Source organism: Stigmatopora nigra, chromosome 9, assembly GCF_051989575.1.
Source record: "Stigmatopora nigra isolate UIUO_SnigA chromosome 9, RoL_Snig_1.1, whole genome shotgun sequence".
Classification (NCBI taxonomy): domain Eukaryota; kingdom Metazoa; phylum Chordata; class Actinopteri; order Syngnathiformes; family Syngnathidae; genus Stigmatopora; species Stigmatopora nigra.
In genome coordinates, this window is record NC_135516.1 from 2,676,478 (window position 1) to 2,693,173 (window position 16,696).

The window sequence follows — 16,696 nt, forward strand, 5'->3', positions numbered from 1 at the left end:
CCTCTACGGACACAATTCCTGGTTGTATTGCTCACGTGACTTCCTTTTTGAATTTGTCTACGTGCAGGCAACAACCTTTAGGAATATGCAATCCAGCAGACGATCCTATACGTGCGATGATTTTTCTTAAGATTGATTATGGGGGTGAAAATTGTGAATTAGGGGGTGTTTGATACGATTTTTAAGGGTAGGCTTATATGCGAACAATACTGAGCAAAATTTAAAATTTTGTCGCATAACCTCCGGAAGCACTTACTGCAAACACACAATTTTGGTAAATGTCAATAAAATTTCTGTATCAGTCATACATATACCTGGTGAAACAGTTTTTCCCAGTAGTCTTGGGTCATGAGACGAAAAAGTGCCAGAAAAGCCCAGCCGAAAGTATCAAAACTTGTGTAACCATAGTTGGGATTTCTTCCAATCTTTATGCAGTCAAATCCTTCCGGACACTTCCTATAATGCAAGTGTACAGAGAGATTATTTTAAAAAACTGTTTAGATCAGGGGTGGCAAAGAATTTCAGACACAAAGAGCAAATATTTTCAACTGTGAAACAGACCCTGACACACGCAAAAACACACAATTAAACCATATTATTCACTTTAACACCCCCCCCCTACAAAAAACATGTTCATTTCAAGGGAAGTGTCCACCCTCGTTTTGAGTGTTTTTGAGAGAGAATCAAAATAACGTGACATGAAACGTGGCAGAGAGTAAGTATATAAAAAATATGATAAAAACCAATGAACCGCATTACTTTTGGCCAGGAGCCCCATTCGGCTCAAGAGCCGCATGTTCACTACCCCATGACTAGATTACCAAAGGGAGTGGACAATTAGGTAAATCAGGAGCATCTTGCATCGACATTGTTGTGATATTGTGCGTGCCACTGTAACAAGGTTAAAACTTTTCTAGTATCAACATTATGAACCTTGCAGTCTTTGGCTGCAGCAGGATGTCCAGTAAGTCCATATCATTGCTATCATCGCCATTATATCAACTATGGAGGGCATTTAAAATTCATCTCACTCTGATGAACTAAAATGCACTGCAGTAAAAGAGATTATAGAGCCAACCAGATGGATACCAAACTGAGGTTCAAATTTTTTTCAGTTTGTTGCTTCAAATTCTGATCTTCATTGTCAGCAGGGATGTATTGCGGAAAATATTTAGGTCTGGCAGTGGAGAAGAATGTGGGCTGCCATGTCAATCTGAGTGCAAAATAATTTCATAATGACTGGGAAACAGCTGGACAAAGAGTGCTTCTGGGAGAACAGCTGGACAGATAGCCAACCACCATCCAACCAGCTGGGGAGGGATGCTCACTAATATGCAGGAGACACAGCAGAACAAGCTTTATCATCATAAACACGACCATTATCGCTCTGTGCTGAATGTGTGAAGCAACACATAAGATAATTTCATATCTAATGTGGCTATTCAACACAACCACCATACCAGAACTTCCACTTCCACACAAAAAAATGTGAACTAACAGACAATAAAGAAGATCATTGTAAATCTACAATCCAATTATTTGAATCTCATCTCATTTTCTGAACCACTGTATCCTCACTAGGGTTATGGGGGGTGCTAGAGCCTATCCCAGCTGACTTTGGGCCAGATGCCGGGGACACCCTGAATCGGTGGCCAGCCGATCGCAGGGCACAAGGAGATGGATCAAAAAGCGTACTCACACCGGTACCTAGAGGCAATTTAGAGTATCCAATCAGCTTACCATGCATGTTTTTGGAATGTGGGAGGAAACCAGAGTACCCAGAGGAAAACCACGCAGCTTCGGGGAGCAAGGAGAACATGCAAACTTCACACAGATTTGAACTTAGGACCCCAGAGCTATGCCACCAGGCCGCCCATTATTTGAATAATGTGAATCAAATATTCAATCAAAAGACAGTGGGCCACCTGGTGGTGTAGGTACTTACTTGCCTGACTTCAGTGCAGGCAAGCCAGGGATCGATTCCCGCTTAGTGGTGGTATGTTTGTGGGTGATAATTTTTGTCTGTCTCTTTGTGTGCCCTATGGCTGACTGGCGACCAGTCTAGAGTGTATACTCTGTCTTTCGCCCGTTGTCTGCTGGGATAGGTCCAGCAACCCTAGCGAGGATGCGCAGAACGAAAGATGAAGGAATCCATACAAAGATAGTGATGTGAGATTTTATGAACACAGTCAAAGACATTTAAAAACATGTAGAACGTAAAGTACATTAACCCTACATTAATTAGGAAAACATTTGTTGAGTTTATTCTGTAATACTATTATATACATGTGTGCATTCAATAATTTTTGTATGTGAGCTTCTTCAAATTGCCTGAAGAGAACTCGGAGTCGTAACAAGTCACCGAGTCCCCGTGCCAAGGACTGTTGACCCTGACATCTCACCCATTCCCGGGCTCCGAGGCCTGTTTATCTTGGTTTGCAACGAAGATGACATGAAGAACTCTTGATACCAGCGGATGGCTATCAATCACCTATAGGAACACTCGCATAGTGTTCCTACAGCGTGACGTCCTTTCTCGCTTCTTTATGGAATTGTTATGTCGAATGAAGGATTGTTTGTTCTTGCTTACGCAGTTGGATTAATAAGTAACCTTGTAATCGTTTTGATTTATGGCTTTAAAACTGTACGAGAAATTACTGTTCGGGAGGATAATCTGAGACGGAGACGAGGTCGGGATGTATCCTCACTTATAAGTCTGCTCACCAAGATGCCTATTTAATTAAATGTCAATAATTGAATCAGATGTATGCCTGCAGTGTTTTAATAATTATATTTAAATATAATTATTTATGAACCTGTCACTGACCGTGATTATACATATCCATACTCCTGGAGTATCTTCCACAAGACTCCCCAAAGGATCACCATCTCCAAGTCCACAAAACACAATGTAGACTGATTGGACAAACTCCTCTACACCTAGTCATGTAAATCCAAAGGATATTTTTTACGTGCTCGAATCACTGCAACATGCTCACCGTAGAGATATTTTAGAAAAAAATACTTAATATTGTCAAATGTTCCATTGAAGGTCAATTGTATCAGGTTACCATGAGAAATAAACACCGCTGCTATGAATGTGGTAGTTGAAAATCATCTTCCAATTGCCCCTGCAACAACCACCCAGAATAATGCATTCCTTAAATTGATTGCAAAAGCAATTCAAAAGATTAATTAATGAAAAAGTGAAAATTCTTGATTTAAATACTTTTGACATACAGCTCATAATATGCATGTCTGATCTAGTTCAACTGAGTCATGGCACACTGTTGTGTTGACAGTCGTGGCAATGGTGAGGTGTGCCATGGGACATATGGTTGTGTTAAAATAATACAACTCCCAATGCTGTAAAGTATTTCAGTAAATCTAACATTCACATTTTTCTCTGCATCATAAACAGATTTTGATAAATAATGATTTAGAAGTGTGAAATAGACCCTCACAATTTTCTAGTTACAAGTCGTAATTTGCTCTGATTATGAGATTTCAAAAGTCATCCTTCAACACTATAGACTGCTATACTCGTTGGAATAATTCATGACACAACCCTCTGAGTAGAAAATGTGCATTTTTGTGCAAAGTTGAGTCTTGTGGTATTTGTGCACACTTGAATCTTGTGGTGTCTGTGCAAACTTGTCTGCGTGTGTTTGTGTCATCATACCCTATCCAAAGCTTTAATTTGGAAATCTACTCAGGGATTACTTGTTGGAATACACTCAAAAGATTAAGCATCCTCTATGTTTTACGCCCACCATCCTGACCTGCTTAATATCTTGTCTCCACAGCTAGCCTAAGAAGTCGTATAAAAAATACAGTGGCTAATGATCATTTTGTTCATAAATAAATTTGTAATGGGGAAAACAATCTGATGAGCCCATCATATAAACTTTTTTGTCCAACTCAAATTATATGTCAAACAGATTAATTTACACACAATACGTCCATGCGTAGTTCAGGATGAACACACTGAAATGTTTTAATTCATAATTATACAGACACACAAGTTAAATGGAAAAAAAGATAAAAACCTTGATTTTCTTATCCTATCTTATCGCTAAACCTGTTCCAGAAAAGGCATGAATACAAATAGCAAGAACAGCACAACAGTAAGTTGTAGGTAAACTGTGGAACAGCTGGATCGGTCTGATCTTACTGACCTAAAATGATTCTATTTCCCCTTTAATGCCCTTAAGCATATCTGCTTTTCTCTCTGAAATGAACACAAGTCACTGAGTCCGATTTTACTTCTTAGGAGATTAAGTCTCTGTGCTTTTTGGGAGGATAGGTGAAGGGGGAGGGCTGGATTAAACCCAACAACATTCAAGCCTCTGTGATTCCCATGGAAACGAAGGAATAGCCTTCTGCGTCATAAAACTGCTTGATTATTGTCTATAACAGGTGTCGGGTGTAAAATATCCAAACGGATTCCTACACAGAGTCTAATATCATGAACTTTTGTTATTGACCAAATACTTATTTTCCAACATTACTTGAAAATAAATTATTTAAAAACCAAACAATGTGATTTTCTGTTCTGTCTCTCATGGTTCAGGTTTACGCATGTTGACAATTACAGGCCTCTCTAATCTTTTCAAGTAGGATAACTTGCACAATTGGTGGTTGAATAAAAACTGATTTGCCCTACTGTAAGTGTGCATATAGTGTGTGTGTGTGTTCGTGGCAGATGTGTTTGCAAATCACAAAATGCAAGTGTGTTTTTCTCCGTGAGATGAGTCTAAAAAAATCACTTTTAACTGCAAATTTCAAATGCAATGCATGTTATACTTGTGCGTAAAACAATTAACATACACATTTAATGAATGTTTATGTGCTTTATGTCAGATCATCTTACTCAGATGTGTTATTAATCTGTAAATTTGTTTAGTATAAGATGTGTAAGCACATTAAAAATTGTGTTTTGTGGCACATGTGGGAGTCCATCGAAAATGTGTAGATGTTCATAATGAGACAATGATCTTGATATCAATATGTTTGTAAATGTTCTCCTGGCCAAAGGATAACCATCAAATCCTTTTTTGTCATAACTCCACTGGCAACCCTGTTTAAGATTAATAACCATAAAGTGAGCTAAATAAATTCAGTACAAGTGACACTAAGAAAAATATATTCTCATCATTTTCTCCATTTTTGCCCTTAACTAGTAATAAAAAATACATTCACAGTCACAGAAGGCACTTGTTTAAGCTAGAATTCAAATTGACACAGATGGGTATTTAGTTCACTATAACCCCTGAACTAGGCCTGGCATGGTGAAAGTCATCCTGTTGTGCTTGTTTCAAAAGCATTTGCAGATTTATAGGATTATTCCGTATGTAGGCTGAGTAGCAATATTTGGATGGTGTTACAATTTCCTGTGACAGGCACTCTGTGACACCATAAAGTCCTCTGCAGGCGGGCTCTTTGTAGATGTAAAGCTTTTGTGATAGATTTCAATACAACAGCACATTTTAATTGCTTATGAAACTGTTTCATTCGGTAATAGTAATCTATTGAGTTTCTAATAACTGTAGATCTTATGAGAAATAAAACTCCAGGGCATGTTTATTCTCAACTATCGTAACAGAGTATCAATCCAGTGATCAAGTCCCCTCCAGTTCAACCTCAAAATTATGTGGAGCTTTTGAGATGATGAAATCTCCTGAAAAACCCTCTCCAGCTGGCAAGTCCATGCCTCTCAGAACAGGGTGCCAGTGGCACTCTGGTGATAATCCACGCGGCATGTCGTCTTGTGCACAGCCTTTCTCACGCTACATCTCTCCCTCATCAACCCCACCCCACCACAAACACACACACACAGACACACACACGCACAGAAACACAATCAGCCCTCTATACATTATGTCATGAACTCAATTATGCAGCCTCATCATCTTATCTTGTCTTTTAGCACCAGGCCTGTGGCCCGTAAACATGACAGGAATCAGATCTAGAGCTACTATAGATGTTTTACTGTTACATAACAGCATTTACATTATTTACTAGTAGGAACTTACCCGGCGTCATTGCCATATCCACATATTAAAGCATCCTTTGCTCCTTCAACTTTGTAAAAATTATCTAAAGGAGATGGGAAGAAGAATAAACTCATCATCTTAAGTGATTTAGGTTGAGTAACACAGCAGAAGTATAACAATTTTGGACTGACCGTCACTAGTGAGAAAGTCTTCCATGGAATTCCAGGTTTTGTTGTTGCAGGTGAAAGACATATTTGTACTATAAGAAGAGTTGACGCACTGCGTGAGGCTGCGGACACACTTTTGACGCAACAGCCCCATGAAAAGCTGCAGACCAATAAGGGCAAATACGCTGAGGCAAAAGACTGTCAGGATCATAACATCTGCTAGTTTCTTCACAGACTGGATCAGCGCTCCTACAATGGTCTTGAGGCCTGCATGGATGAGAGGATTCAACATGGAGGTTGTTTGTGCATCCAGTAAATGAAAATAATCAGAAAAAGGGTTAAAATATGTAAATTACCTGGGATGACTGAGATGGTTTTCAGGGCTCGGAGCACTCTGAAGGTTCTTAGTGCAGAGACATTACCAAGGTCTATAAATTCCGTCACATATCTTGATATTGCGGTACAAAGCATAGAGAAGGGTTGCTTTTCATGTGATAATAAAAGTTATCAAGTTAATCAATCAATAACAAATATGTCAATATGTCAATCAAACTATTTGATTTAAAGCGGTTGAATTGTTAACCCTACAGCAACTTTACCACTGACTTCATAATTATTATTTATACATTTCTTTCAGGAGAGAGTATAATTCACATAAAGCATATGTTGCTAATCATACAACAGATGTGTATTGAGCTAAACAGGTCAGACATCAAATATGTTTTGAAAGAACTGACACAAGGACATTTTGTGTTTGGATCCTACATTACTGTAAGTAAACATTGTTACTTACGCCATGACAATGACACTAAAGTCCAGCCAATTCCATGGATCCCTCAAAAAGGTAAAAGGAACTATACAGAATCCTCGAGCAAATATCTTTATTGCTGACTCGAACGTATAAATGGCCGTGAAAGTATATCTGCAAGAAATTAATAAATAAGGTTAGAAAGGAAAGGTAAGTTTTACTCAAGAAGTCCATGCAGCTCAAAATGAGATGTCACATACAATTTTTTCACATTACTGTCTATTGACAACTGGCTAAAATAAATTCATAAAAACACAAAATAAAATGATTTTGTGTTTGTCATGAATACATTTTGAATAATTCAATAATAAATGTATTGAACTGCTTATCCTCACAAGTCGAGGGGAGTGCAGTGAGCCGCTGATTTCAGCCACAAGGAAGGGGACACCCAGAATTGGTGACCATCCAATGGCAGGGCACGTAGAAGCGGACAACCGTTTACGCTCACACTCATACCTAGGGGCAATTTAGAGTGTTCAACCAGCCTATCATGCATGTTTTTGGAATGTGGGAGGAAACCGTAGTACTTGGAGAAAACACACGCAATCCCATAGAGAAGATGCAAACACCACACAGGAGGGCCAACCTAGATTCGAACCCAGGACCACAGTAAAGTAAAGCCAACACTCTAACCACTCATCCACCAGGCCACCTTCATCAAAAAAACACTCCTCTATCTCATCTCATTTTCTGAACAACTTTAACCTCATTAGGGTCACAGGAGGTGCTGGAGCCTATCCCAGCTGCCTTGTTGTATTTGTATGGTTTTTAATTACTTAATAAGGGGAAACGCAATCATTAATAAGGGGAGCATTTAGCCGATGTGGACAGGTATGTAAGAGAAGATTTTGAAACATGAATTTTGGTTGATTAATAAGTATTCATGGGCATAATATAATTAACAACAGTGTGTGATTCAGATCTCTTAGGCCAGCAGAGAAGGTTTTGAAGGCCCTGACAGCACACCACTGTGTGTATGTGTGGGTTTTTTGGGCTCCATTGATCAATAAAGTTCACGACTGATGCATTAAATTATTACAATCAGCGTCCACTTTCAAGAAAAGCCTAAGAAAACAAGTGCAGTGATTGCTCACACACCTTTCATATTCATATGTATACATTTAGTGCATGTTATTTTAGATATTGTGTTTCTAATGGGACTGGATAACCCTTTCTTCCTTACTCTTAATTGACTGTAAATTTTTGTCTGTGATATTGGTGCGTTGTCTTGAATGTTATTTGTTTGTTTATATGTTGTTGTTAAATATTACTGTTTATTGGACCCACTTCTACATGTATTCTTATTTCCACATCAATTACGAGTTTGAGTATGACATTTTTTTACTCATTTGTGTAAATAACATAACTGAACTGAACTGGACTAAAACTTAACAGAATGAACAATTACTAACAAAGTGATAAACCATTGAATGCAAAAAATGCTTGTAAACATCTGAGACATACAATGCAACAGCATGCATTGATTCATATATGTTACAAATTGACAATCTGGAGTCCAATCGTAATGTAAAAATTACCAAGATTTACATGCACCATATCTTACATGATTCCTCAATTAGGACTGGCTAGAGCTAGACTCAGACTAACTAGAAGACACAACATCTGAGTTTAACATTGTGTATTCAGTGTAAGGATACATATTTTAATAATTTTGGGACTTACTCCAGGTGCTTGGTCCATGGAGCCGGTTCGGACATCGCCATGAAAAAACAATTGGTCAGAATGGTGACCATTATGAATAAGCTGAACAAAGTGGGAAAAAAAACTTTAAGGAAAGTATACTGAGAAATATTAATTTGCACACAAAAATTCATTTCAAATTCACATAAGAGAATCTGTAATCCTATGGCTTATATCCATTAGGACAGAAAATGCATCAGAGTGTGTGACAATGGCATTAACACAATAAATGCAGCTTAAAGTAGGTAAACCACATTTACAGTATCAGACTAAGGGCCTGGTAGAATTTTTTTACTGATGAGTTTATTCAACAAAAAGAAAATCTGAAAACTGACCAACTACATTGGTGAAATAATATTCTGTACACATATTTAGGATTTTGTCATCGACAGCATAAAGGGGATGTATCTGAAAGACAACCTTCTATTTTGAGTCCGATAAATAATGAGCAGCTGTCCTATGATGCAAAATCTTGCTCTTTTTTCATTTCAGAGATTATAAAAAGGATCTCAAAGGGGATTTGGTTTGTGATGCCATGACTATTACAAAGCTGTATCAAAAATATGTAATTTGGGCAGGGGATAACATTCTGTAAAATTCTAAGAAAAATTCGACTTGTTAAGAAATATTTGCAATGATAATGGCGCCTTCATATTTTATTGCATTGGTGTTTTTATATAGTATTTTGAAGGTATTATTCCACTGTAAATATATCATATCAAGTTCACTATTTTAGGAATATAAAAATATATAATATAGTAAATCATAATGAATCACATTAACAAACATTCAACAATGAACAGTGTATGAGTGCAATGCAAAGAATTTTTATCACAAATATCACAAAACTCAAAGGATATGCATGTACTAAAACTTTGATGGCCATTGATCTGATGAAGTGGAAGGGGCTGAATATGTAAAGCGCAGATGTGGCACTGAATCTGAAGATAGCCTTGCCTTTGTTAAGTACTATAAAAGTCTGTGAAGGATACAAGAGACAAAAATATGATTAATTGTTTTGTAAACCAATTTTAACATGAGACATAAAAATATAGATGTGACCCGGCAGAGGAAAATTAGTCACCACAATCCACTTTTCAAAACTGAGGTTCAGGTATAATAAGAAAATAGTACATTTTCAACATTCGAATCACATATGCAGCATTATTTTACATATTATTACAAAGAATTTATAATTTTAGCTTTGGTGGGCTGTAACTGCATCCTGAAGTTCCTAAAATCTGGACAATATGAACATTTTTCCAAAATTATTTTACAACAACCCTTCACGTGTCCTGAGTAACCAGTACGTGAGTGTTACTAGACAACCAACAAATGTGGTACAAATTCTGAGAATATACTGAGAAACAATTTATTCTATACTTTTCAGCCATGAAATAATTACATGACTGTATTGTCATTTTACTTTCTTTGACAGTGTAATTGAAGCTTAAGCTGTAAGCCTAATACTGACTCAGGCTGTTGTCAAATTCTCTCTCAAATCTAACTGTTTTTTTTTTATGTGTGCATATGTAGAAATGTCTGTATTCATTAAAACTAAGAAAAAAATCTTTTCCACTAAACTCTGTATCTCACTATGCAAGAATGATCAATCAGTCGTAAAGTAGTGTTAAGTCTAGTATGTTCATAAACTTACGGCTCGAGTAATTATACTCCCAAGAAAACAAGCGGTATGCTAGGGAAAATAATGGAGGCAACCCCAAAGCAAAGCAGCCTGAAACCTTTGCACAACAGATGTTGCATTTATTTAAATATTTTGTCATCTGTGGCTAATCCATAAGCAGCACATTAATGGCTCAGATCTGCCAACAAAGCAAATCAAAATATGAAAAATGCAGGGTGAGATAACAGCTTACGCTCTACTACTCAATGTTTCGATCTACAAAATGTATATCTGAAAAGGGTTATTATTGACATTATTATTAACATAATTATTTATTTTTGTTTACATCTGTCTTCCTATCATCAAATATTTAAAATCGCCATGCATTGTAGGAAGATTATTCATGAGTTTGGTAGGGAAACAGGTGGGTCAAAGGGTTGGTTACTCCATAACATCCAAAATTAACAAATCAATGACCATATAGCTACAAGTTTTAATGTAAATATTTCCTATCGAGATACTTCTTATTTCAATTTGAGGGTTTTAAATGTGTTAATGGTTAAGTTGTACAGACAGACCTATGAAAATTTTAATTTGGACTTTAAAAAAGGTTTCTTAGCATTCCGAAGTGCAATGTTAAAAAAAAAGAATTTACACTGGTATATTTGCCACACAATGATACTTACTCTCTTGTTCTTGAAATAAAATGGGTCGATGTCTTCAAGTGGCACCCCAACAAGCTCTGATGGGATGTCCCCATATATGCGGGGCAGCTGCTTGCCTGCCTCCAAGTCGGCCCTGGGTTTGGATGACTCCACGTTCTTGTGAGTCTCCCTGCAAACCTTTGCATTCTTGGCCTGCTCCCCTGCAATCCGCTGCTCCAGAGCAGCCAAGGATTCACGAGTAAACAGCCGCAAGGCATCAGGACCCGTTGGTAACAGCATGGCTGCCATCTTTTCATCCTGATTCTTCTGTACTAGAGTTTACTTAAAGCTAGAGTTGGGTAGGAGGAGTGGATATATAATGACATTAAGTGAAAGTGCAATAACAGTTTAGGTAATTAATAGAGACAAAATGACAGGTTTGGGTGGACATGTTAACTGCATGCATTACATTCTCAGTGTGTTAAAGTATACTGTATTTTTGATGGAAGGAATGCTTTGGGGATGTATTACATTTTTTTCAGTTCTTAATAGTCACTGATATACTATAAGTCATTGGTCAGTGATAGAATCAGACTGTTTAAGATGGTCACCTATTTATATTAAACTAGATTTAATGTCAGCAGGCTCAGATAATATGAGCCATATGAAATTATGTCAATAAATAGCCCTAATATTATATGTTAAAGAAACATGTTTCTTGGAAATACTCCTAACACATTCTTCAACAATTAAGCCTAAATTCCTCAATTTGAAAAGTAATGTTAGCCTGTAAAGGTTATTTTGATTCTGTTTTGATTTCTCCTACAATGACCATCCATCAGTCAGCGAATTAGGTTGCTAGAGCTCAGAATCCCGTGGGCTACATAAACAAAGGCAGCTACAACTTTTAGAAATAGTCTTTATCTTTTCGTCTACCACTAGAGCAGTGCTTCTCAATTATTTTCTGTCACGCCCCCCCTAAGAAGAAGAAAACATCTCGCCTCACCCGAGGTGGCATTATGGAGTCAACAAATTCCTAAAGGTTCTCAAATGACTCAGTATTTCCTTCCTCAAGTCGCCTGCCACACACGCACGCTTCCCAGTGAAAGAACTGTGTGTGACCTGAAAGAGGCGCTGATCTTTCCCTTGAAGTTGTAGATTTAGTTCATTGAGCTTTCTACATATATCAGTCAGGTATGCCAGTTTCATCAAAATGTTCTCATCACTAAACTTTCTTGCAACTTCTTACTTGATGCACCTGCTCCAAAAATATTTTTATCTCCTCTTTAAGCTCAAAACCTCGGGAGAGCCACCTTGCCTCACTATGAAACAGCACAGCTTGGTGTGCAGCTCCCATCTCCTCACAGATAGCAGAGGAGATTCTTGTTTTTAGTGGTCTGGTGTTTATGAAAGTGACTACACCTAAAGTATCAGTTATAACCTCACTTAATTCAGAGGGAGAATGCCTTGATACCAGTGCTTCTCTGTGTATAACAGTGTCCACTCAGCATTAGGTGAGGAGGTCTTGATGAGAGTCCAAATTCTTTATCTCATTCCTGCCATGGTCTGTGGATCATCACTGCAAACACCTTTGCAGCTCTCCCAGTTTAGCCCATTCTCAGTCAGGAAGCAGTCTAGCATTTTGAAGAGCTCTTCAGCTGTGGGTCTGTCTCTGATGTATTTACAAAAAAGTTGATACTCGCACAGGGAATTTTTCATGTCGAAACGTACATAAACAATAAACAAATGTTCTTTGTTACTGTCAATTGCTTCATCAAATTGTAAGGCAACACATTTGTCTTTGAGTTTATCTAACAGCTGTTCTTTAAGATCATCAACAATGTCACTTATACGTCTAGCAACAGTGTCATTGGACAGAGTGATAGTTTGTATTTTTGCAGCAGGGTCAGGGGGTTAGACCACAGACTACACCATAGATTGCAAAATGCAAAACGTTTTTTTTGGTGAGTGAAATCGTTTTACATTTTATTAGAATGTGGCTATAATGCTAAATAATATTGCAATTTTATTAGATTATTATTGATGCTTTGTTGCGCGTTGCAGCTGTAGCTGCCGTAAAGGTTTTATAGCCATAAAATAGTTATTAAGGGATGTATTGAATCAGACGGAACACTACTGAAGTCTGCCGTGTTAAATGCACGGTCCGCTGCTGGATGGTAGCCAAATTCGTTTTGGGAATCTCTGGATCTGCCTCAAGTGCAAAGAAGTTCACACAAAGCATTTACTGAAAGGAAGTGTGGTCATGAGGGGCACCATCGCGTTGCCATTTGGCTTCAAGGTAAAGCCAGCCTTGATCTACAAGTTCGATCATACTTATGCTTTAAGATAAAGGAACAAAGTCTTGCTTCATGTCTACTGAATGAGCAACCATTAGGCCTTGATCACGAAAGCATTCACAAAGGACTGGTTCTTAAACTGTTTCATCCCGAACACAAAGCTGTACCTCGCTGATAGTGTTAGGGTTAGTTGGTTTTGTTATGACTTTTTCCTTGTGTCCTGTCTGTGTGTTTTTCACCAATTCTGTCCCTTTGGGCTTCCCTTCCTCTTGTAACCAGCTGCGTGTACTTTGTGATCAACCCTTGTTTGTTAATTTTAACCCCATGTGGTTGTTCGTTATTGTCGGATTATCTGCTATATTTGCTTCATGACTCGTTGCCATGCATGCTTAATGTCCCATGTTCCTTGTTTCCCCGTGTTTACCATGTCAGGCTTGATTTTGTTATTTATTGACAAGTCCTTGTTATTTTCTGAAGAGTCCTGCCTCAGTTATTAAAGTTGGTAGAACACTCCTTCTACGTCCATGGCCTGCTTCCCTGCATTTGGGCCCTATTCTACATTCTACATTCCATGCCGCGATGGCGGTGATCCTTTAGGTTAGGGCCCCAACAGTGGCGATCCTCTCGGCGAGAATTTTGAGGCCAAGAGTAGGAACACTCTCGGCAGCAACCCTGAGGCCTAGGGTGGCATCCCTCTCGGCGATGACTTTGAGGCCGAGGGTAGGGACCCTCCCGGCAATGACTTTGAGGCCGAGGGTAGGGACCCTCACGGCGGAAGCTCTGAGGCCGAGAACGGCGGCAACTTTGAGGCCGAGAGCGCCATCCCTATCGGCGAGGACTTTGTGGCCGAGGACAGACACCCTCTCGGCATATTCATACATTTCTGTATTTTCATATACTTAGAACTGTAGCATTTGATAAATACACTTTCTGATAATTATGTTTGTGTACTTGTATCTTTGGATAGGCACGAAAACATTTAGCATGGTAGAAATAATAGAGGTCATCCAACTTCACTTTTTTTTTATTATCAACCCAAGTCTGGTCTACAATGTCTGCGATATTCGAGGGATTACTGGAGTCCTAATGCCAATCCACACATCCATTTTCTCCGGCTTATTAAAGCATCAGACATAGGCATTGTCGTCATCATTGACTTGACAAAAAGCCTAGTAGTCATCATACCCTCAGCTGCGTATGACGAATTTGTATAGTGCTTCTCCACTGGTCCGCCATCCCAGGCAAGACCCCTTAACTGACATAATATTCAGGGTAAGGTCGCTGGGGCTGCAGAAGCTAGACATTTTCATTATGTTGACTGGGACCCATCTCATCTCATCTCATTTTCTGAACCGCTTTAACCTCATTAGGGTCACTAGCCAATCCCAGCTGTCTCCTGGCCAGAAGCGGGGGAACACCCTGACATTGTGGCCAGACAATCGCAAGGCACAAGGAGACGGACAAACATGCACACTCATACCCATACCTAGGGACAATTTAGAGTGTCCAATCAGCCTATCATGCATGCCTTTAGAATATGGATGGAAACTGGAGTACTCAGTGGAAACCCACACAGGCCCAGGGAGAACATGCAAAATTCCACAAAGATGGACATGACCTACATTTGAACCCAGGACCCCAGAGCTATGAGGACGACGCACTAATCACTCACGCCACCGGGCTGCTTAACTGAGACTCATTATAATAAAACTCATTGACATAAAAAATATGCACATTGAACCAATCTTTTTTTTCCAGTCAGGATTTGTGATTCCTTAAAAAGAAGAATTGTACTGACAGGCTACTTAATAGGGATTCTCTTTGCCTGCTAATCGAATTGGAAATAAAATGGTGTGTGGTTCTAGAAGAGGGTGGAGACAAGGAAAATCGGAGTGGTTATTTAAGTAAAACCTGGTCAAATCTAAAGACTCAGTTGCCAGGGTAACAGAAATTGAATTTCACTTACTTTGTTTAAAATGCTTGAGTTTGCTGTCTTTCTCACATGCTGATTAGTCTCTTCGTGTTAACTGGAAAGCCTGAATTTCCCTTAATGAAGAATTACTTGACACCATCTTTTCATTAAAGTTGCTGTATGTGGACGTTAAAAATCATCACGACAAATGGCAATCAAATGGTTGATATTGAGTCATTTTAAATATGGGCTTCGCTCTGACCAACCAACTGATGACCTACTTAAAATAATCAAAACCTCTCAGGATAATTGCAGTAGTTACGTGCTAACAGTCGAGTAAAAAAATAAAATATAATAACAAAAAGACCAGAGTTAAATTCATGACTATAGTTCAATTAAAAACAAAGCTATAAATGCAATTCACTGTTAAATTTAAAAACAGTCTTTTATCTGTAGTCATGCAGTTATGTTTGAGGAAATATAAAATGAAAAGCTGGATACAAAGTACATAACATAAAACATTTTCACACACCTCACCATTCAGCATTAGTCAATTTCCGAACCGCTTATTCTCTGTGTGCTGGAACCCACCCCATGGGCACCAGTCGGAGGACACCCTGCATTGGTGGCCAGCCAATCGCACAATCATTCACACACACCTAGGGTCAATTTAGAGCAGAGGTCGGGAACATTTTTGACGTAGAGAGCTATAAACAATTCATGTTTTCAAACATTATCCCTTGTGTAAAAAGACATGAAAATGTGAGCATTTATTATTCATTTCACCACTTTGAAAGTAAAAAAAAAGTCTGAATTCTTTTGAGAACATTATTTCCCTGTTGCTAATCAATGATTATCAATGAGATGATGCATGTAGAAGATTCTAATGAAGAAAAATTATGATTTAAGAAAGGCGCTAGAGATAGTTTCGGCGCAGTGCCGGCGTGACGCTCCCATTGGTGCGTTCGGGACTTAGGTCTCTCACCAGCGGTTCCCATATTTTATGGCACAGGTTCGCGGAGAGCCATATACACCCATCAAAAGAGCCACATATGGCTCCCGAGCCATAGGTTCCTTACCCCTGATTTAGTGTTCAACCAGCCTACAATTCCTGTTTTTGGGATGTAGCAAGAAACAGGAGTACCCGGGGAAACCCCACGCATGCCTGGTGAGAACATGCTAACTCAACACTGTGAGGAATGATCTGTGATCGAACCCTTGATCCCAAAACTGTGAAGCCAATGCGATAACTACTCGTCGCTCGGGCCACCCTGGCATAGGTGATTTCCCCGAAATGAGAGTTCCTGCTTGCTATGGGTCAGCATCCATACAGCTATAGATGCAGACAATCAAATCCATCATTGAATGCAAATCATATATTGCTGACTGACGTTTAAATATACTATACATTCTTTCTTGTTCTCTCATAACAGCAAAGTATGCATGTTATGCTTGCACATCATTCTGTTAATGTTCAGGTGCAGATGTTTTTAGTCAATTCATGTTTAAAAATCGCATATTACTGGGAACTGTTTAGAACTGTATCA

The 16,696-nt window shown here is 38.6% G+C and overlaps 1 protein-coding gene across 1 annotated transcript in view; it reads right to left on the reverse strand.

The window, feature by feature from the left end:
* LOC144201179 (sodium channel protein type 5 subunit alpha-like) overlaps positions 1-16,696 on the reverse strand; it is a 59,089-nt gene that overhangs the window by 41,725 nt on the left and 668 nt on the right. The window contains exons 2-9 of the mRNA XM_077723609.1: positions 10,983-11,289; positions 9,533-9,651; positions 8,655-8,744; positions 6,957-7,085; positions 6,520-6,611; positions 6,188-6,430; positions 6,036-6,099; positions 315-456 (exon numbers count right to left, since the gene is read on the reverse strand). Coding sequence (XP_077579735.1) covers positions 315-456; positions 6,036-6,099; positions 6,188-6,430; positions 6,520-6,611; positions 6,957-7,085; positions 8,655-8,744; positions 9,533-9,651; positions 10,983-11,249 — 1,146 coding nt within the window. The 5' untranslated portion in view covers positions 11,250-11,289. The remainder of the gene's footprint in view (positions 1-314; positions 457-6,035; positions 6,100-6,187; positions 6,431-6,519; positions 6,612-6,956; positions 7,086-8,654; positions 8,745-9,532; positions 9,652-10,982; positions 11,290-16,696) is intronic.